We start from the raw sequence: 21,284 nt of genomic DNA on the forward strand, positions 1-21,284 counted from the left end.
ATATCAACATTTATTCCTGAGAAGCTATGATTAGACATTGGCAGGTTACTGAAATCCATGGATTATTTTATAAAATAAGATACTTTTTCCTGTGTTATCTCTGAAAACATGACTGTACTCTGTGACTGCACCTGATGTTAAGAAAGTAAATTTAAAAATAAATAAATAAACTAAACTGCCACTGCAGGTTGTGTCACTGTCACAGCTCCAGAGTCCTGGGATTGTGGATTCGAGCCCCTCTTCAGGTGTGTGTTCTCTCTGTGTCTGCATGGGTTTCACCCAAACTGCTTGCACCGGTTTCCTCCCATGGTCCAAAAACACGCATTGGTAGGTGGATTGGTGACTCCAAAGTGTCCAGAGGTGTGTGTGTGTGTGTGTGAATGTGTCTCCCCCACTGCAAAGGACTGGCGCCCTCTACTGTGTATGTTCCTGACTTGTGCCCAGTGATTACAGGCAGCCTCTGGACCCATTGCAATCTCGATCTGCTCCAGTTTCCTCCCACAGCCCAAATACACCCACAGTCTGTAGGTGGATGGGGGACTCAAAATTGTCCATAGGTATGTGAGTGAATGTGTGTCGCCCTGTGAAGGACTGGTGCCCCCTCCAGGGTGTGTTCCCAGGTAGGCTCTGGACACACCACAAACCTGAACTGGAACAGCGATTACAGACAATGAATGAATTAAGGACAGCTGGGAGGGCTTGTATCTCCTGCCTGGTCTGAGGACATCTGGGGGTCCTCCTGCAGGAGTTAGAGGAAGCTGCAAGGGACAGAGCCACCTGGACTATGAAATAGACTTAGCAAATAAGAGATGAGATGAGGTGAGATTAAATAAACTTTTTCCCCAGGTTATGTGTATGTAAAAAAAATAATAATAATTAATTAAAAAATAAAAACTATTGTTTAGGCTGAATCTACTCATAAGGGTCTGAAATTTTAAAAGTATCTAAACACCAATTTACTTTTTGATTGTTACAATATTACTCCACAACTACATTTGTAAATGAATGTGCCAGTTTTGACTTCGGTCAGTAGAGGGCAACACAATAAACAAATAACAACCACAAGAACAGCTGCTCAGCAACCGGAGAGTTAGCCTCATACGGTATGCTAGTGGATAAGCTAACGTGTTCACATGCTAACTCACACAAAACGTACAAAAAATAATAGTTTCAGTTTGTTGTGTTGAAATGGTTAATAGCTTGGCCTGCACTTTATCCTCTACTTTATTCTCATACATTCATATATATATATCTACTTTTTCTTTTCTTTTGTTTTACCATATTACTGCACTCTCCTAATGTATTTTAATTAGAATTCTGTGTCTTAGCTTGTAATTTAATAGAATTTTTAAACATATTTGTCTATTTGTTTTAAACATATTTTCATGGTTTTATTTCTATTCTCATGTATCTGTTATTTTTGTATTTGCTCATTTGTAAAGCACTTTGAATGACTGCAGTGTATAAAAATACAATTAAAAATGAACTTGCCTAGCTTTGATTTGTCTTTAGCTCAGACTGCTATTCAGTTCTTTTTTAAATTTTAGTATGAAAAGCAAATTTAATAGTCTTTAATAATAGGTTCGCCCCCTCCAGGGTGTATTCCCGCCTTGCGTCCAATGATTCCAGGTAGGCTTTGGACCCACCGCGACCCTAAATTGGATAAGCGGTTACAGATAATGGATGGATGGATGGATGGATTTAAAATCAATGTTAATTACGATATTTCTGTAATTAGGCATTCAGGAAAAAAAATCTTATTTCTTGGAATTACTAGGAAATAATAATAATAAAAAGATAAATCATTTAAAACATTTTATTTGTCAGATTTGCACTGATAGGTAACACTACAAAAATATTTGGGAATTGTACATCGTTCACATTGTGTTTTCCACAGTTTGTACGATCTAACTTTTGGCATAAGAATAAACTCCCCTTCATTACTCTAACCCTGCCTCTCTAAGCACCTTCCTCGCTTCTTCTGCTAACGCATCCAGTCCTTTCAGGAGGACATCACGTGTGGCGGTGAAAGACATTGCTGTAGATGCGGCGCTTCCTGCAACAGGCACCAGACTACACAGGAACTCCACCAAAGCAGACGCTCCCAGTCTGAGAGAGGACATTTTTATAAATTCTGCTACTAGTGAGGACATTTTCAGGGACTTCAGATGAGGTTTGTTCACTAGTTCTGAGAGCCTTTCTAGTGATTTATGATCAAGACCAAAGGAGTGGTAGCAGCTTGTGAAGAAAGACCCCACAATGGCCATGTCAGATGAGAATGACAGACCGGGCACTGGAGCCACTGCGATTGCTCCAGAGATAAGAGCTATAGCCCACGCTATTTTCTGAAACATTCTCACTTTCTTCTCCAGTATAGCCACAGAGTAGACAGGTACTGACTGCAGTAGAGTGTTTTTCTTACTTTGTGGGAGTCCAGACCTCAACGCGTCAATGAGCTTCTCAAAATCAAATTCAGACGTATCCCAAGAGGATACGAGGAAAATGTTGGGATTTCCAATTCTCTTCAATTCTTCCTCACAGTTTGTTCGGATTTTTGAGAGAGTTTTTTCTTTGTCGATGCCTTTTCTTTTTTCACTTTTAATATCATTGTCTATCTTTGATCTAACAAAGTAAAATAACTTTTTCTTTTTCTTGATCTCTTTAGCCAGCATGATGTCATTCTCTCTGAATCTCACTGATGACACAATGAGGAAGAACTCATACCGGTCAAACTTGACGTTTTTAAGATATGTCTTTGCTTTGAACTTTGGACTTCCGATTCCTGGCAGGTCCCACAGTGTCACATTTGGCATTGTGGGATGTTGGTAAGGAGTTGGTTCAGTAGTGGTCTCAGTAGATCCAGTTGGAGCTGCATCTTCATCATTGTCCTTCAGACTTCTGAGTGCATTGACAAAAGATGACTTTCCTGACCCGGTCTCTCCAGTTACAGCAATGTCAAGTCTGACATTAAAGAAACTGTCAATCTTCTCTTTAGCTTTTTTGGTTGCCTGTTCTAAAGTGGCTTCTCCAGATGCCTGAATTGCTTCATTTATGTCAGATCTTTGGCTGTCCATCGTTGTGGTAAAGTCAAGCTAATTCAATCCTTAGACTTTTGAAAACAGTTCTGTGCCACAATTGTTGATGTCCAAGCAACACGCCTTGTAAAAATGAAAAACAATCATTAATATTTTAAATATCTTTCTAAGGACAATAATCGATCACTAAACAAGAAAAATTAATGTTTGAAGAAAACGCAGAATAGCTGCACAGCTCCCAGGTGTTGGTGGGGCATTCCAGGTAGTTACTAATCTGCTATCTGGTCATTCAAGAGTGAAACTGTTTTTGCGGAATGATTACAACGGTATTTCAGGTGGTTGCTACAGCAACTGCTGTGGCATTTAAGGCTTTTGCAAAAGCAAGTCACTGGCATTTCATTAAAAATGCTGGTATAATTTGTCCCCCTTTAAGGTCACTGACCAGTGAAAGGTGGTTTATTTGAATAAATGTAATGGTGGCATTGAGGACTGTACAGGTGCTGGTCTTAAAATTAGAATATCATGAAAGAGTAATTCCATTCCAAAGGTGAAACTTGTATATTATACTCATTCATTACACACAGACTGATATATTTCAAGTGTTTATTTCTTTTAATTTGATAATTGTAACTGACAGAATATTGTGAAAAATTTCAATACTGAAGACACCTGGTGCCACACTCTAACCAGCTAAATAACTCAAAACACCTGCAAAGGCCTTTAAATGGTCTATCAGTCTAGTTCTGTAGGCTGCACAATCATGGGGAAGATGGCTGACTTGACAGCTGTGCAAAAGACGACCATTGACACCTTACACAAGCAGGGCAAGACAGAAAAGGTCATTGCTAAAGAGGCTGGCTGTTCACAGAGCTGTGTCCAAGCACATTAATAGAGAGGCGAAGGGAAGAAGAAGATGTGATAGAAAAAAGTGTACAAGCAATAGGAGTAACCACATCCTAGAGAGAATTGTGAAACTAAACCCATTCAAAAATGTGGGGGAGATTCACAAAGACTGGACTGCAGCTGGAGCCAGTGCTTCAATACCATCACGCACAGACATATGCAAGACATGGGTTTCAGCTGTCGCATTCCTTGTGTGAAGCCACACTTGAACAAGAGACAGCGTCAGAAGCGTCTAGCCCCTGGGCTAAAGACAAAAAGGACTGGACAGCAGCTGAGTGGTCCAAAGTTATGTTCTCTGATGAAAGTACATTTTGCATTTATTTTGGAAATCAAGGTCTCAGAGTCTGGAGGAAGAGAGGAGAGGCACAGAATCCATGTTGCTTGAGGTCCAGTGCAAAGTTTCCATAATCAGTGATGGTTTGGGGTGCCATGTCATCTGCTGGTGTTGGTCCACTGTGTTTTCTGAGGTCCGAGGTCAACGCAGCCATCTACCAGGACGTTTTAGAGCACTTCATGCTTCATGCCTGACCTTAACCCTATAGAAAGTATTGTGAAGAGGAAGATGCAATACGCCAGACCCAACAATGAAGAAGAGCTGAAGGCCACTATCAGAGCAACCTGGGCTCTCATATAACACCTGGGCAGTGCCACAGACTGGTGGACTCCATGCCACACTGCATTGCTGCAGTAATTCAGGCAAAAGGAGCCCCAAGTATTAAGTATTGAGTGCTGTACATGTTCATAATTTTCATGCTCATACTTTTCAGTTGGCCAGCATTTCTAAAAATCCATGTTTTGTGTTGGTCTTAAGTAATATTCTAATTTTCTGAGATACTGAATTTGGGGTTTTTATTAGTTGTCAGTTATAATCATCAAATTAAAAGAAATAAACAGTTGAAATATATCAGTCTGTGTGTAATGAATGAGTATAATATACAAGTTTCACTTTTTGAATTTGAACTTTTCATGATATTCTAATTTTATGACCAGCACCTATATATATTTCCTTATGTACTTTACATGTCAAGAGATTAACATTCCAGTGTGTACAGTTCAATCACTGTGAGGACACAAGGGCTACCTCCTTCATTTAAATTATGAAGTGAATAAACCTTTAGTGTGTATTCATTCCCTTCACTGACTTCCACTATGCTAACTCTCTCTCTCCATTCTAGTAGTTGTACTGTAGAAGGTACAAAATAGCAGAATTAATGGATTGATGCACAATCAGTCAATTCTTGGATGCTAAATTTGCCCAGAACTGTGCAATTTAACTGACCATTAGGTCTCAATAGCAGAAAATACACATACGGCCTAATTTAGAGAGATTGCTGTTCTTCAGAGTTTATACATTAACTGTTATAATAGCAGACACACATTAGTTAAATCAGAGGGTGTGGCAGGTACAGAAGACTGTAACCAAGCCATCATCCAACCTTTATTTAACGTCTGAGTACCTCATTTACAGTATAGCTGAGTGGAAACAGAAAAAGGGACTGATACAATAAAAGAGGAGGTCAGATTAGAAAAGTATATTTAATAATAACAAAAATAACTAAAATCAAGTAAATGTAAAACAATAAAAAACATTAATACAATCAAAACAGAAAATATAAAACAAATGAATATGTAACTGAAATGTAAAGATGAATAGAAAAGACAACTAAAAGAAAAGAATGATAAGAACAAAAAAGAAAAAAAAATGATTGAGATCTTAATAAAGTAATCATTCTAATGTAAAAAAAACGAATCTAGAAATAAGAATGGATTATCTTTAAGAAAGAAAAATCTTAAAAGAATTTAGCAGGAAGAATCAAGAAAAAGAGTTGCTGGCAGGTCCCACAGTGTCACATTTAGCATTGTGGGATGTTTGTAACTATCTGGTTCAGTAACTCCAGTTGGAGCTGCACCTTCATCACTGTCCTTCACACCAATGAATCCATTGACAAGAGATGATTTAGCAGATCCTGTTTCTCCAGTTCCACTTCTGTCAAACTATTCTTGTGCCTTTTTTTTTTTTTAAATCTTTTGTAAAAACTTTGTCCTGTTCAGGGTCTCTGTGTGTCTGGAGTCTACCTAGAATCATTAAGCACAAAGCAGGAAAACAAGCTGGATGGGGCACCATTCCATTAGAGTGTGGACACTTTAGAGTCTCCAATCCACCTACCAGCACCTTCCACCTTCCTACTGTCGGAGGAAACCAGGGCACCCGCAGGAAACCCGCAAAGACACAGGGAGAACACACCACACTCCTCACAGACAGTCACCCAGAGGAAACCCACAAAGATACAGAGAGAACACACCACACTCCTGACAGACAGTCACCCAGAGGAAACCCACAAAGACACAGAGAGAACACACCACACTCCTCACAGACAGTCACCTAAGGCAGGCTTCAAACCCACAACCCCAAGACCCCCTCATTGGATTAGTCAATCTCAAAGATAAAGCATTGTGTTAAAAACCAACAATATATAACATAATAGTTATAACTTACCTTCAAAATCAGATGTTACCTCTTCAGGTCTCAGAAAGATATGAGCACCTTTTTCTTTCACCTGGGAGAAGGATCTGGCTGATGTGTGGGTGTGGCTACGAAGTGGGCATGGTCTTTAAAAAGTGTTGCTCAGAATTGGCTGTGGCAAACTTGGATATTTCAGATATTTGGATATCTGGATGATATCCAGATATCCAAATTTGGATATTTTTTGGATATGTCAGAGCTTATTAAACCGTTTGAGGCACAAATGTGGAATCACTGTAAGGTATGAAAATGCTCAATTCCTGTTACATTTCCAAAGTAGAAATAAAATCATTCTGTAGTTTCTATGTAGGTTCCACTGTTTCTGTTTTTTTTCCCTAAATGCCCAGTTTAAACCACACCTCTCTCATTATATGACCATTTTCTGAATGTCACTGCTATCAGAGATGTCCCAAAGGCCTTCACAATGCTAAGTTCTGAAGCGCTATATTGAAATTGCTGTTAAATTTAACAGTTCAAATAAACTCCCAAGATGAGATTCTTCAGGACTCCTTTCATCACATCAAAATTTGGCCACACCTCAAAATAGGTAAGATCAAGAGGAATAGATAAAAAGTTAACTTTAGAACCATCATGTTTTACTTTGGTGGTTTATTGTCGAAAGATGTAGTCGAAAACATTCAGAGTTTCCACTGAGAAATCTTGTTCTGATGCTAAAGAATTTATTACAGTCTCCTGGTTGAAACAACAGCCCCCCGCAATAACACAATGGATTGAAATTGTAAGGATGTGTACAACATGTAAACTATAACCGCAAAGTTACAATCAAAAATAGATCAATTTTCAACTAAATCGTGTTGTAGGAAACAATTTTATTACTTTATGTTTGTGGAAAAATATCTTTAAATGATGATTAGAAATTATAACTACATATTAATTGTGTGAAATCTTGTACCTTATATGCATGAATGATTAACCAGTATTTACCCATGTATTTAAACAGTTTAGATCCTGCACGATTAACTGGCATGATGACTCACGTGATATTTACACCTTTTTAAATTCTTAAACGTCTAACCTTGAACAGATGTGCACTTAGGCTTTTAGCATGCTCACATTAATCACAAGCGTTGGTCAGCACGGCTGAAGTGTAGGGGCACGGGGTGACCCTGAAGTCCATTAGGGACTCTCTAAATTTTCCTCCAGGAGAAGGAGGCATGGGAAGAAAAGGTCCATTGTCAAGACTAGATGTGATGAATGTTTTTGGGGTCAAGGGATGCATGTGAAACTTGCACGCGAAAGACCTGAGTACTAACGTGAAAATATGCATATTAATATATGCTAATCGGCCAGAAACGTCTCACCAGCAGGGGGATACGTCATATGGGGTATAACTGTGGAGTCAGATTTGGAAGAGGTCAGAGCTTTACTTGGAAAGGGCATTAGACTGTTTTCATGTATTGTTCTCCTGGATCCAGTATTGTTAAATAAATACTTTGATTTGCTTTGAACTTCACTCGACTGGTTTCTGCGACTCTTCCGGAACAAACACGTCTCCCCGAAGAGGGAGGGTGTATTTTGGACCTTTTGGAGATTTTCTAAATTTTAATTACTTTGAGAACGGTCCAAAACAACATTTTAATCTTCAATCGTCCCCAGTTATTTTATATTTTTCAATTCAGTGGTTTATTTAACTGTTTTTTACCTGAAATAATTATAAATTATATAAAATATGTATATATCTTTATTTATTTTATGTTTGGTGACATATCAACATTTATTCCTGGGAAGCTATGATTAGACATTGGCAGGTTACTGAAATCCATGGATTATTTTAAGATACTTTTTCCTGTGTTATCTCTGAAAACATGACTGTACTCTGTGACTGCACCTGATGTAAAAAAAATGAAATTAAAAAATAAAGTAAAAAAAAAAACCACACACACACACACACACACTGTGTCACTGCAGGTTATGTCACTGTCACACAGCTCCAGAGTCCTGGGGTTGTGGATTCAAGCCCCTCTCCAGGTGTGTGTTCTCTTGGTGTATACATGGGTTTCATCCAAACTGGTTGCACCGGTTTCCTCCCATGGTCCAAAAACACATTGTTAGGTGGATTGGTGACTCCAAAGTGTCCATAGGTGTGTGTGTGTGAGTGAATGTGTGCCCCCCATTGCAAAGGACTGGCGCCCTCTACAGTGTATGTTCCTGACTTGTGCCCAGTGATGACAGGTAGGCTCTTGACTCATTGCAACAGTTCCTCCCACGGCCCAAAAACACGTCAGTAGGTGAATGGGCAACTCCTGCTTGGCTTGAGGATATCTGATATCTGGGGGTCCTTCAGCAGGAGTTAGAGGAAGCTGCAGGGGACAGAGCCACCCAGACTATGAAATGGCTTAAGGAAATGAGAGATGAGATGAGGTGAGATGAAATAAACTTTTTCCCCAGGTTATGTGTTTAAAAATAAATAAATACATAAATAAATCCAAAAACACATGTTGGTAGGTGGATTGGCGACTCAAAATTGTCCGTAGGTGTGAGTGTGTGAGTGAATGTGTGTGTGTGTCTGTGTTGCCCTGTGAAGGACTGGCACCCCCTCCAGGGTGTTTTCCCGCCTTGCGCCCAATGATTCCAGGTAGGGTCTGGACCCACCGCGACCCTGAACTGGATAAGGGTTACAGATAATGAATGAATGAATGAATGAATGAATGAATGAATAAATACAAGTTTAGGCTTGATCTGCTCACAAGGGTCTGAAATCTCTTAAGTATCTAAACACCCATTTACTTTTTGATCACTACAATTTTACTCAACAACTACATTTGTAAATGAATGTGCCAGTTTTGACTTCGGTCAGTAGAGGGCGACACAGGAAGCAAATAACAACCACAACAACAGCAACAGCTGCTCAGCAACCGTAGAGTCAGCCTCATATGGTGTGCTAGTGGATAAGCTAACGTGTTCACATGCTAACACACAAAATGTACAAAAAATTCATATTTTCAGTGTGTTGTGTTGAAATGGTTAATACCTTGGTCTACTCACACTGCACTTTAATCTCATATTTTCATATATCTACTTCTCATTTCCTTTAAGGTTTAACATATTCTTACTGCACTTTACTGTTGTCTTTTAATTTTATTTTTGTGTAGCCTTAGTTAGTAATTTAATTTCAATTTTTAAACATATTTGATTTAAGCATATTTTAGTGTTTTTATTTCTATTCTCATGTTGTCAGGAATCACGGAGGGAGGACTGACAGAGGCAGATGCACACGCTAAAACACAGTGAACTTTATTTACAAAAAGAATAACAAAACAGAGAGACTTTGATAATAAGAAAACAAACAGAGAGCTAACAGAGACTTGGACAAAAGGAGCTAAGTGAACTAAACTAGTACACAGACGAAACCTAAACATGGAATGCTAAACAGACTAAACATAAACATGGAGTGCTAAACAGTGCTAATGGGATATACAGACTAGAGAGCTAGACAGAGTCATAAACAGAGGACTAAACAGAGAACAAACCTAAAAGAGGATCAACAGAGACAGACAGACTTGGGAGCAACAAGACAATGGAAAATGAAACGATTAATAACAGAGACAGACAGACAGAACGAGAACATGACCTAGGGAGTGAAACGAGAACATGACCTAGGGAGTGAAACAAGAACATGACACGACGGAGACAAACAGACCAGATTGAGCGACATCAAGCAACACAACATGACTTGGGAAAGGACACAACAAGACTGGGAATTGGAATGAGAAACAACTTGACCTGGGAATTGGAACGAATGACCAACAAGAGGAAGTGAGACAAGGGAACTTAAATACATAACACAGACAAGACACACCTGAAACAGATAACGAGGAAGACGGACAAGGAGGTGGGACAAGGGCGGAGACATGGACAATAACAAACAGAGCCATGTGCTAAGAGAGCACATGGCGGGGAAAACAGACATGACAGGACGAGGGCGTGACACATGTATATATTATTTTTGTATTTCTTCATTTATAAAGCAATTTGAATGACTGCAGTACGGTGGCCAAGAAGGGTTAATCATTCATTCATTCTCTGTAAGCCCTTATCCAGTTCAGGGTCACAGTGAGTCCGGAGACTACCTGGAATCACTGGGTGCAAAGCAGGGTCACACCCTGGAGGGGGCGCCAGTCGTTCACAGGGCAACACACACACATATACACACACATTCACTTACACCTACAGAAAATTTTGAGTCGCCAATCCATCTATCAACATGTTTTTTTGGGATCAAACCGGAGCACACGGAGGAAACCCATGCAGACACGGGGAAAACACACCAAACTCCTCACAGAAGGGCAAAACAAATTTACAAAAATTAAAACACGTTTACAAGCTGTGGAACACTTTTACAAACGACCAAAACACTTTTAGTGTTTCTCAGCTTGTAAATGTGTTTTTAGTTTTAGTAAATTTGTTTTTCCCTTTGCAGCCACCATGCTGCAGTGTATGAAAAATACTATTAAAAATGAACTTGCATAGCTTTGATTTGTCTTTAGCTCAGAGGATCTTTTAAACATGAGTATGAAGAGCATATTTTACATTTATTAGTAATAGGTTCTAAGACATACAGAAATACAGATATCTCATGAAGATAGCCCTGCCAAGGTTTATTCACAGACCAGCTGGAAGAATCTATTAAAATGTACAACATCCAACAAGAGTCTGTTACCACCTAATTTACAGCAAGTGCTATAACTGGAAAAGCAGACATGGGTTATGACATTAAAAAAAAAGCATTGACTAGTATCAATAAACAGGAAAGTATTCTTAAAGCTAAACTGAAACCCATAAACTGAACAAAGATGACTTTCCAAAGCAATGCATTTAAGAGCAGCGATAAATATTCATGAGATTTTTAACTATTACAGGAATGCTTTGTTGTGGTTTATAGAAGTATCTGTTTCATCATCTAACAAATGAAACCAGAAATGTAAAATTCATATTAATGACAATGTGCTTGTAATTAGGCATTCATGAAAAATATGACTTCATAATATAACACTAGGATATGTAAATAATAATAAAAAAAGACGTATCAGTTAAAAAAAATAAGCCTAATTTGCACCGATAGATAACACTATAAAAAAAAACATCTGGGAATCGTTCATTATTGTACCGTGTAAAAGTCAAAGATCTTTTTCATTTAATGATTCCTGGCATGAGAATAAATCTCCCTTCATTACTCTAACCCTGCCTCTCTCAGCACCTTTCTCGCTTCTTCTGCTAATGCATCCAGTCCTTTCAGGAGGACGTTACGTGTGGTGGTGAAAGATATTACTGCAGCTGCAGCGCTTCCTGCAGCAGGCACCAGACTACAAAGGAACTCCCCTAAAGCAGATGCTCCCAGTCTGAGAGAGGATATTTTTATAAGTTTTTCTACTAGTGGGGACATTTTCAGGGACTTCAAATGAGGTTTGTTCACTCGTTCCGAGAGTCTTTTTAGTGATTTATCATCAAGACCAAAGGAGTGGTAGATACTTGTGAAGAAAGACCCCACAATGCTCATATCACATGAGAATGACAGACCGGGCACTGGAGCCACTGCGACTGCTCCTGATAAAAGAGCTGCAGCCCACGCTATTTTCTGAAACATTCTCACTTTCTTCTCCAGTATAGCCACAGTGCAGACAGGCACAAACTGCAGTAGAGTATTTCGCTTATTTTGTGGGAGTTCAGACTCCAATATGCCAATGAGCTTCTCAAAATCAAATTTAGAAGTATCCCAAGAGGATACGAGGAAAATGTTGGGATTCCCAATTCTCTTCAATTCTTCCTCGCAGTTTGTTCTGATTTTTGACAGAGTCTCTTTTTTGTCGATACCTTTTCTTTTTTCACTTTGAACATCATGGTCTATCTTTGATCTAACAAAGTAAAATACCTTTTTCTTTTTCTTGATCTCTTTAGCTAGCATGATGTCATTCTCTCTGAATCTCACTGATGACACAATGAGGAAGAAATCATACCGGTCAAACGTGACGTTTTTAAGGTATGTCTTTGCCTTGAACTTTGGAGTTCCAATTCCTGGCAGGTCCCACAGTGTCACATTTGGCATTGTGGGATGTTGGTAAGGAGTTGGTTCAGTAGTGGTCTCAGTAACTCCAGTTGGAGCTGCATCTTCATCATTGTCCTTCAGACCTCTGAGTGCATTGACAAAAGATGACTTTCCTGACCCGGACTCTCCAGTTACAGCAATGTCAAGTCTGACATTAAAGAAACTGTTAATCTCCTCTTTGGCTTTTTTGGTTGCCTGTTCTAAAGTGGCTTCTCCAGATGCCTGAATTGCTTCGTTTATGTCAGAACTTTGGCTCTCCATTGTTGTGGTAAAGTCAAATTCGAGCCTTAGACTTTTGAAAACAGTTCTGTGCCACAATTGTTGATGTCCAAGCAACACGCGCTATAAAAACGGAAAATAATCATTAACATTTTAAATACCTTTCGAAGGACAATGATCAATCTCTAAACAAGAAAAATTAATGTTTGAAGAAAATGCAGAATAGCTGCACAGCTCCAAGGTGTTGGTGGAGCATTCCAGGTAGTTGCTAATCTGTTGCTATTTGGTCATTCAAGAGTGAAACTGTTTTTGCGGAATGATTACAACCGTATTTCAGGTGGTTGCTACAGCAATTGCTCTGGCATTTAAGGTTTTTGCCAAAGCAAGTCACTGGAATTTCATTATGAATCCCCTTTAAGGTAACTCACCAGTCCAGGTGGTTTATTTGAATGCCAGGTGGCATTGACGACTGTATATTTCCTAATTTACTTTACGTGTCAAGAGATTAACATTCCAGTGTGTACAGTTGAATCACTGTGAGGACACAAGGGCTACCTCCTTCATTTAAATTATGAAGTGAATAAACCTTTAGTGTAGCATAGCATAGCAGAAAATACACATACAGCCTAATTTAGAAAGATTGTTGTTCTTCAGAGTTTATACATTAGCTGTTATAATAGCAGACACATTAGTTAAATCAGAGGGTGTGTCAGGTACAGAAGACTGTAAACAAGCCATCATTCAACCTTTATTTTACCTCTGAGTACCTCATTTACAGTATAGCTGAGAGTAAACAGAAAAAGGGACTGATACAATGAAAGAAGATGGCAGATTATAAAAGTACATTTAATAAAACCAAAATTAACTAAAATCAAGTAAATGTAAAATAATAAAAAAGATAGAAATAAGAGAATAAATTATCTTTAAGAAAGACAAATCTTAAAAAATTTAGAAGGAAGAATCAAGTAAAATAGTTGCACAACCGCAGAGCAGAGGAGGTCAGCAATTAAAAGTTTAAAAATGACTGAGTAATACCGTAATGATTGGTGCACTGTAACTAAAAGCAGATTTTCCCAGTCCAGTAAGAACTCTTGGTAACTGACTGGTGATCCTGTCACTGGAGCGAGTCTGATCATTATTTATAAACATCACTGAAGAAATATCTGTGTGCATACGGCCTGAGAGTTTTATCAACAAAAAATAAACCCGTGTTTCCTGTTGTGCTGCTAACGAGGGCCAGACCTCTTCTATGTCACAAGAGCAACATAAATCTAATTACATATTTGAAGGATCTGGTTCAGTAACTCCAGTCGGAACTTTCCTTCACGAATGAATCTGTTGACAAGAGATGACTTAGCAGATCCTGTTTCTCCAGTTCCACTTCTGTCAAACTGCTCTTGTGCCTTTTAAGTTTTAAATCTTGTGTAAGAACTTTGTCCTGTTCAGGGTCTCTGTGTGTCTGGAGTCTACCTAGAATCATTAGGCACAAAGCAGGAAGACAAGCTGGATGGGGCACCATTCCATTAGAGTGTGGACACTTTAGAGTCCCCAATCCACCTACCAGCATGTGTTTCTAGACTGTCGGTGGAAACCAGGGCACCCGGAGGAAACCCCAAGACCCCCTCATTGGATTAGTCAATCTCAAAGATAAAGCATTGTGTTGAAAACGAACAATATATAACATAATAGTAATAACTTACCCACAAAATCAGATGTTACCTCTTCAGGTCTCAGAAAGATATGGGCCCTTATTTCTTTCACCTGGGAGAAGGATCTGGCTGATGTGTGGGTGTGGCTACAAACTGGGCATGGTCTTTTAAAAAGTGTTGCTCAGAAATGGCTGTGGCAAACTTGGATATTTATTTTTAGCTATTATTTTAGGTAAAAATATTTAGGTACTGGTTCTCAAAAAAACAAACAGAGAAAGCATATTCATTTTGTGAATAAATATATGTCAGAGCTTATTAAAATGTTTGAGGCACAATTGTGGTATCACTCTAAGGTATGAAAATGCTCAATTCCTGTTACATTTCCAAAGTAGAAATAAAATCATTCTGTGATTTCTATGTAGGTTCCACTGTTTGTTTGTTTTTTCTTAAATGCCCAGTTTAAGCCACACCTCTCTCATATGACCATTTTCTGAATGTCACTGCTATCAGAGATATTCCAAATGCCATCACAATGCTAAATCCTGAAGCGCTATATTAAAATTGCTGTTAAATTTAACACAGTTCAAATAAACTCCCTAGATGAGATTCTTCAGGACTCCTTTCATCACATCAAAATCTGGCCACACCTCAAAATAGGTAAGATCAAGAGGAATAGATAAAAAGTTAACTTTAGAACCATCATGTTTTACTTTGGTGGTTTATTGCCAAAAGATGTAGTAGAAAATGTTCAGAGTTTTTACTGAGAATTCTTCTTCTGATGCTAAAGAAATTATTACAGTGTCCTGGTTGAAACCACAGCCCCCCGCAATAACACAATGGATTGAAAATGTAAGGATGTTTACAACATGGAAACTATAACCACAAGGTTGCAATCAAAAATAGATTCATTTTTAACTAAATCGTCCCCAGTTATTTTATATTTATCAATTCATGTGGTTTATTTGACCTTTTTTACCTGAAATAATTATAAATGGTATAACATATGTATATATCTTTATTTATTTTTTCATGTTTGGGGACATTTATTCCTGGGAAGCTATGAATAGACGTTGGGAGGTTACTGAAATCCATGGATTATTTTATAAAATAAGATATTTTTCCTGTGTTATCTCTGAAAACATGCTCTGTAACCGCTTATCCAATTTAGGGTCGCGGGGGGTCCAGAGCCTTGCACCTGATGTTAAAATAAGTAAATTAAACAATAAATAAATAAAGTTAAAACACACACAATGTCACTACACCATGTATATTTTCGACCGTGGGAGGAAACTGGAGCACCCAGAAGGAAACCCACAAAGACATGGAGAGAACACACCAACTCCTCACAGACAGTCACCAGGAGCGGGACTCGAACCCACAATCTCCAGGTCCCTGGAGCTGTGTGACTGCAACACTACCTGCTGCACCACTTTGCCGCCCACAAATAAAACAATAATTTTGAAAAAAGAAATGCATATGTAAATAAAGTCCCTAATGACTAGTATTTGCAGTTGACTTACTGCTTTACATAAACAGCAATCTGATTGGTTCTTAAGTCTGGAGGGCAGGGCTTTATCCATTAACAGCATGCTGATTGGCTCTTTATGCTGAAGGACAGGAATCCATGTACGGTATTATTCATTCTTTCATTTATTATCTGTAACCGCTTATCAAGTTCAGGGTTGCGGTGGGTCCAGAGGCTACCTCGAATCATTGGGCGCAAGACAGGAATACACCCTGGAGGGGGCGCCAGTCCTTCACAGGGCAAAACACAAACTCACACTTTTGAGTCACCAATCCACCGTGTGTTTTTGGACTGTGGGAGGAAACAGGAGCACACCCATGAGGACATGGGGATAACACACCACACTCTTCACAGACAGTCACCCGGAGCGGGAATCGAACCCACAACCTCCAAGTCCCTGGAGCTGTGTGACTGCGACACTACCTGCTGCGCCACCGTGCCGTTTCCGGTTTTAAATCACACAACACAACTTACCCGCTGTAGGTTCTTGGCTCCAAAATTTAATCTGAACTAAATGTAATAATTTCATACAAGAAATGTGCACACAAAGACAAACAACCAAGGACTGGTTTTATCAAACAACTGGTTTATTAAATGTAATATCAAATAATGAATATTGATTAAACATTCATAGAATGAAATGGATTACAGCGATACATGAGGCAAGTTTATTTGTTTTTATTTTTAGGGAGCAGGGAGATTAATTTATGAGGGAATTTCTCTATGATAATTACCCTAAATTCTAAAAAGACTAAAGTTTATCCCAGCAAGTATTCAGCACCACTTCTGAGCTAAAAGAAATTAAACCCTGTAACCTATGTATCCCTGGAGATGGACTGGAGATAGCCGGGAGTATGTGACTGACGCTCTGTGCTTTCCGGGGTGGGCTTCCTGGAGCACTGCAGTCGCATTCCTCTTCTCCCTCTTGGCCAGAGACATGGCGTCCGCTCCATCGGAAACTGGTGGCGTTCTGAAGGTCTCTGTGAGAATACTCCATCATCGCTGATCTGCCTCCTTGTGAGGACGTGTCCATGCAGGTCACTTCTGGGCCCTTAAAACCATGTTTTAAATAATTCTCAGAGTATGTAGTTACCTTGGTCCCTACATAAGTTCATATAAAAAGGTGATTTTAAATACATGTAAATTAATTCCACCCATTTTGATTGTCTAAATGGAATTCATTTTACACAGTGGTACACATATGTAACTTCAAACCATTTTAAACAAATGGGAATTAAGGTTTAATTCTATAGTTTGAGAAGTTCTTAATTAAGCAGTTTTACACAGAGCATAAACTGATCCTTGGGAGTGTCTCTGCTATAACCAAAGATTACCCTCTTGACCCTGGGAGACCTTGGGTCATAAACCGTCCTTGGAGTAAGGCTTTACGACTCTTCTCTGGGTGTTATCTCAAATTCCCATCTGGGATTGTGTGATGAGAAGAGTGACTGAGATAGAAGAAATATCTTTCTGCATATTAAGATAACTTTCAGCATATTAAGTCCCAAAAAGTATAATTTCTTTAATTAAAAATTAATAACCTATTCATCTCTAATACATATCCCCCCTTTTGGTTTGATGTTTTCCTTCTGAAAGCAACGGACCAACAATATGGAGATGATTAAATAATGAATAATCATATGGGAATAATCCTTTATTGGATCCAGTATGTAAGCTGGTACCAGTGTTCACCTTATTTTAAGAGTGTCTGTAAGCTAGGAAATGTTATTGTTATCAAAGAAGATTTTCAGGGGTAGTTATCCATGCAAATACTTTCAATAATCTTTGCCCTAGTGACAATTACTGGATAAGCAGAATGCATCTATAGTTGAGCTAACTACTGAGAACACTGATTTAAATTACCTAGTGGGCAGAAGCCTGTTCGGCATTGAATGTGAGCGTTGTCACCTAAGCTTACTGAAGAAACAAATAAAACTAAATTTTCCAGTTAAAAAAATTTAAAGCAGTACTCTGTGTGATGACTGCCCCCTTTTGAATACTTTGTCGTGGCTTAATGAATTAGCTGTGCATAGTGACGGACGCCGATATACAAGCTAGAATGGAATATAATGCTTAAAGTAGAAATTAGAATTCTACTTCTAGATTGATATACCACGGATTTCTTTATCAAGCAGACGCAATGTGAGTACAGATGAAACTTTGTTGGTTTTTTGTGGGTTTTTTTATACTCAGTTGTGGAAGCTGACAATTAACACCATAAAAGATATTCTGGGTGTCTGCTACTCTTTATGACTTAACAAGGGTGTTGTTGTTCCCTACAAGTCTCATGGTGATTTGGTGAGGTTCCATCTGGTTGTGAGGATCCCATTTGAAGTCAGCGCTTTGCTGATCTTTATTCACATTCCTGAACAGAGGATGAATGGTGGCGGAAAGATTTAGGACACTGTGTGGGTCTGACTCATGTGGCAGGAACTTATGAGCTTGTTTCTCACTTTTCATGGACTTTTGGGCCAGTTTAACTGAGATGTACTTTTGCAACTTGTCCCCCCTTTTCAGCCTTTCACGGAACACATTTTGGTCATAACTATTTTTGCATCCCCTTTTTGCTCTTTTCCAGTCTCTGCTGGTTGATTGCAAATGCGGCTCTGAGGACTTTTGCAAGCTGTCCCTATCCTGTTGTGTGCTGTATGTATTTTGCTGGACTATGTGATGTTTCCCTTTTTGTCCTGCACTTGGGAATTGAATGGAATCAATATCACATTGGATGTTTTTGTGGTTACCCTGGTTTGTCAGGTCTTTTATTTCATCTCTTTCTGGAGGCCATTTGGGATCCGAATGGGTGTTAGCAAAAGGGACTGTTATTGTGTGGACAGTCATTTGTTCATCATGAGCTGAGATTCTCTGGCTCATGACATCCTTTGTCATTGTTGGAGTGTGTAGTGTGTTAGTAGTCTCTGTGGACCTGGTGTTTAGGTGACAGGACTGAGCTTCAAGGTGATGTGAGTGTGAGATGGATAGGAGTTTGTGAACCTGGGCCCAGATTTTCAAACACTTGAAGTCAACCAGTGGCTCAAGCCTGTTGAGCGGGTCCTTGCCAATAAGGAAGAGCATGTTTTCAATAGGAGACACATATACAGGATGGACCAGACTTATGGGTCCTATCGTTATGAGCACTCTTGCCACAGACTGTATTTTGATACCAGTGTATGAATAAGGCACAATTTGGAGGGAACAGTTTTGTAACTGTAATATCTGTCGGGTGTGGTCTGCTGCAGCCCACACTTCATCAAAGAGTGTGGATGACATCAGAGTGATGTCTGATGCAGTGTCCAAGAGAGCTTCTTGTACAAGCCTCTTTTCCAGGACTGTGGTCAGGTTTAATCTATGAGCACCCCCCTTTTCTGTTAAATGGCCCAGGAACTGTGGTGCAGGTGGATCACCTTGAACAACCGTGACATTAAGAGGAGTCTGATTTTCACCCCCCCTTATTAAATTGGTCAGACGTGCAAGTCTGAATTGTAGGGGTCCTTGGGACATGCTCAGTTTCCCCTGAGGTGTCTGAGAAGAGGTCAGCTGTCTGACGCTCCTCTTTACACAGGTGCGAAAACACCTGTTCAGCGATTACTGGAATTTCTGTGCTAATTCCAGATACTTCAGACTCATTCGCATCATCTGAGCTTTCGCACTGGTGCCATTTCTCATCCCTGTTCTCGTTAGTCGAGTTAGGACAGGGGCATTTATCTAGGGTTTTGTCATGTGTGTGAGAGTGTTGGGGCCATCCGTGGTCCAACATATTTCCATTGGGTGCTGGATTCTCATGCCTACTGGCTGGGAATTTATTCTGAGGGTGCCCTGACATTAACTGATTAACACGGGTTTGAGTGATGTTGAGTTTCACCTGACCAGTGAGGACTGGAGTGAGGAGAACTCCTATTGGATTGTAAAGGTTTATTATTCCCCTGATTTTCTGTAAGCCTGTGAGATGGAGCAGGTTTTGGATACCATGATTCAGCCCTAGGGGCTTCGTCTAGCTCCATGGGGGAAGGCTGAATGTAACAATTAAAATTTTGTGGGATTTCTGGCTGTTGATTTAAAGTTTGTTGGTCTTTTAAAAAGCCTTTGAGTGCTAGGTCACGCAGCTGTTTGTTAGACAAGGTGTCTGGACATGCTGCAAACCCTAGGCTGTTGGTGCTGGGAAAGGTGACTCAGGGATACCTGTGGACTTTGGATTCTGCAGCTCCCTATGAATGTGAGTGGTTCTCTGTTGGTTGCTAAGTAGCTTTGAGCGAACCTTCTCTAGCTCTGCTTTAGAAATGTTTAGCTTGCTTTCTGTCTCTGACTGCAGGTGCTGAGACAATTGGAGTTCATCTTTGACTGCAGCAAGTTCTGCTGTTTTTGCATGCAGTGCCGTTAAATGATCAGGCTCTCTGTGAGCATTTCTGATGTTCTCCATTTCTGGGCTCATCATTTGTGTTTTTACTGCTTCTAATTCTATATCCTGGAACGTGTGTTTGCGTTTTTCTATTGCTAGTGTAGCCATTTGGCTGGCTACCTTCATATTAAGGCCTCACCTTTAGGTTTCTCCATTAAATGGAGGGCCATTAATTGTGACATCATATTTGCCATGTGAGACGGCTCAGCGCTGTGGATCATGGCTGTATATTCTGACACTGTGGCTCCAGTTGAGCTTGCTAATTACAAATACACCTCAGCCTAATGTCTTACCACTGATGCTTGGTGACTGGGTTGTGTGTCAGATTTAATACTAATTAATGTTTAATAAGATATGCAGTTTTAATTTATTTCACCTCAACCAATATAGATTTTATAATCAGTAATTGTTTACTTCCACTTATGGAAGACTGAGTAACGGATAGAAGCAGTACAACAAATAAAACTTACAATTTCTATGTGAATTTACTATACTCTATGAAAGACAACTGCTTTTAATTAAATTGCACTTACACAAGTCATACACAAGGGTGCACCAGAGAAATTTTACATGCAGTAGCGCAAGTCATACGAAAGGGGGCACCATAAATTGACTTCAGTTGCAATAGCACAAGTCAGCCACAGGGCTCCTGTTGTTTCCAGGGATGGGTCAGTGGCGACACCTTATTTACTTAACTCCTCCCCCTGGGGTAGGTTCACTGGTTTGGCGTAATTTAAACCATTCCAGTTCGGACACTGAAGGGAAAACACACCATTGCCAGTCTTAAAACAAATCAGGGTCCTTTGTTTGGGCCGCTTTAGAGCGAGTTCACTATTCATGTTGTTTTACAAATTCAAGGCACGAGATTCTGCGTGTAATTATGAGCGCGAAATTCGTGGTCTCAATACTTATGGGTTGAATCAACGCTTCTCACAAACAATTCCTGCATTTATAAACATATTTTAACAAGCC

The 21,284-nt window shown here is 39.4% G+C and overlaps 2 protein-coding genes across 2 annotated transcripts; both read right to left on the bottom strand.

The window, feature by feature from the left end:
* Positions 1-1,940: 1,940 nt before the first annotated feature.
* On the bottom strand, positions 1,941-6,472 carry LOC136667906 (interferon-inducible GTPase 5-like). The gene is made up of 2 exons (XM_066645064.1): positions 6,436-6,472; positions 1,941-3,158 (listed from the first exon to the last, which is right to left on the bottom strand). Exon 2 carries the CDS (start codon positions 3,072-3,074, stop codon positions 1,941-1,943), a length of 1,134 nt encoding a protein of 377 aa, XP_066501161.1. The 5' UTR covers positions 3,075-3,158; positions 6,436-6,472.
* Positions 6,473-11,509: 5,037 nt separating this feature from the next.
* Positions 11,510-14,483, bottom strand: LOC136668924 (interferon-inducible GTPase 5-like). The gene is made up of 2 exons (XM_066646678.1): positions 14,446-14,483; positions 11,510-12,868 (listed from the first exon to the last, which is right to left on the bottom strand). The coding sequence occupies exon 2, from the start codon at positions 12,785-12,787 to the stop codon at positions 11,654-11,656; it is 1,134 nt and encodes a 377-aa protein (XP_066502775.1). The 5' UTR covers positions 12,788-12,868; positions 14,446-14,483; the 3' UTR covers positions 11,510-11,653.
* Positions 14,484-21,284: the final 6,801 nt, after the last annotated feature.

This window comes from Hoplias malabaricus, chromosome 15 (assembly GCF_029633855.1).
Source record: "Hoplias malabaricus isolate fHopMal1 chromosome 15, fHopMal1.hap1, whole genome shotgun sequence".
Classification (NCBI taxonomy): domain Eukaryota; kingdom Metazoa; phylum Chordata; class Actinopteri; order Characiformes; family Erythrinidae; genus Hoplias; species Hoplias malabaricus.

Bases quoted from the DNA above. Each gene is read 5' to 3' on its own strand.
- LOC136668924 (XM_066646678.1), bottom strand. From the start codon at position 12,787: ATGGAGAGCCAAAGTTCTGACATAAACGAAGCAATTCAGGCATCTGGA.
- LOC136667906 (XM_066645064.1), bottom strand. From the start codon at position 3,074: ATGGACAGCCAAAGATCTGACATAAATGAAGCAATTCAGGCATCTGGA.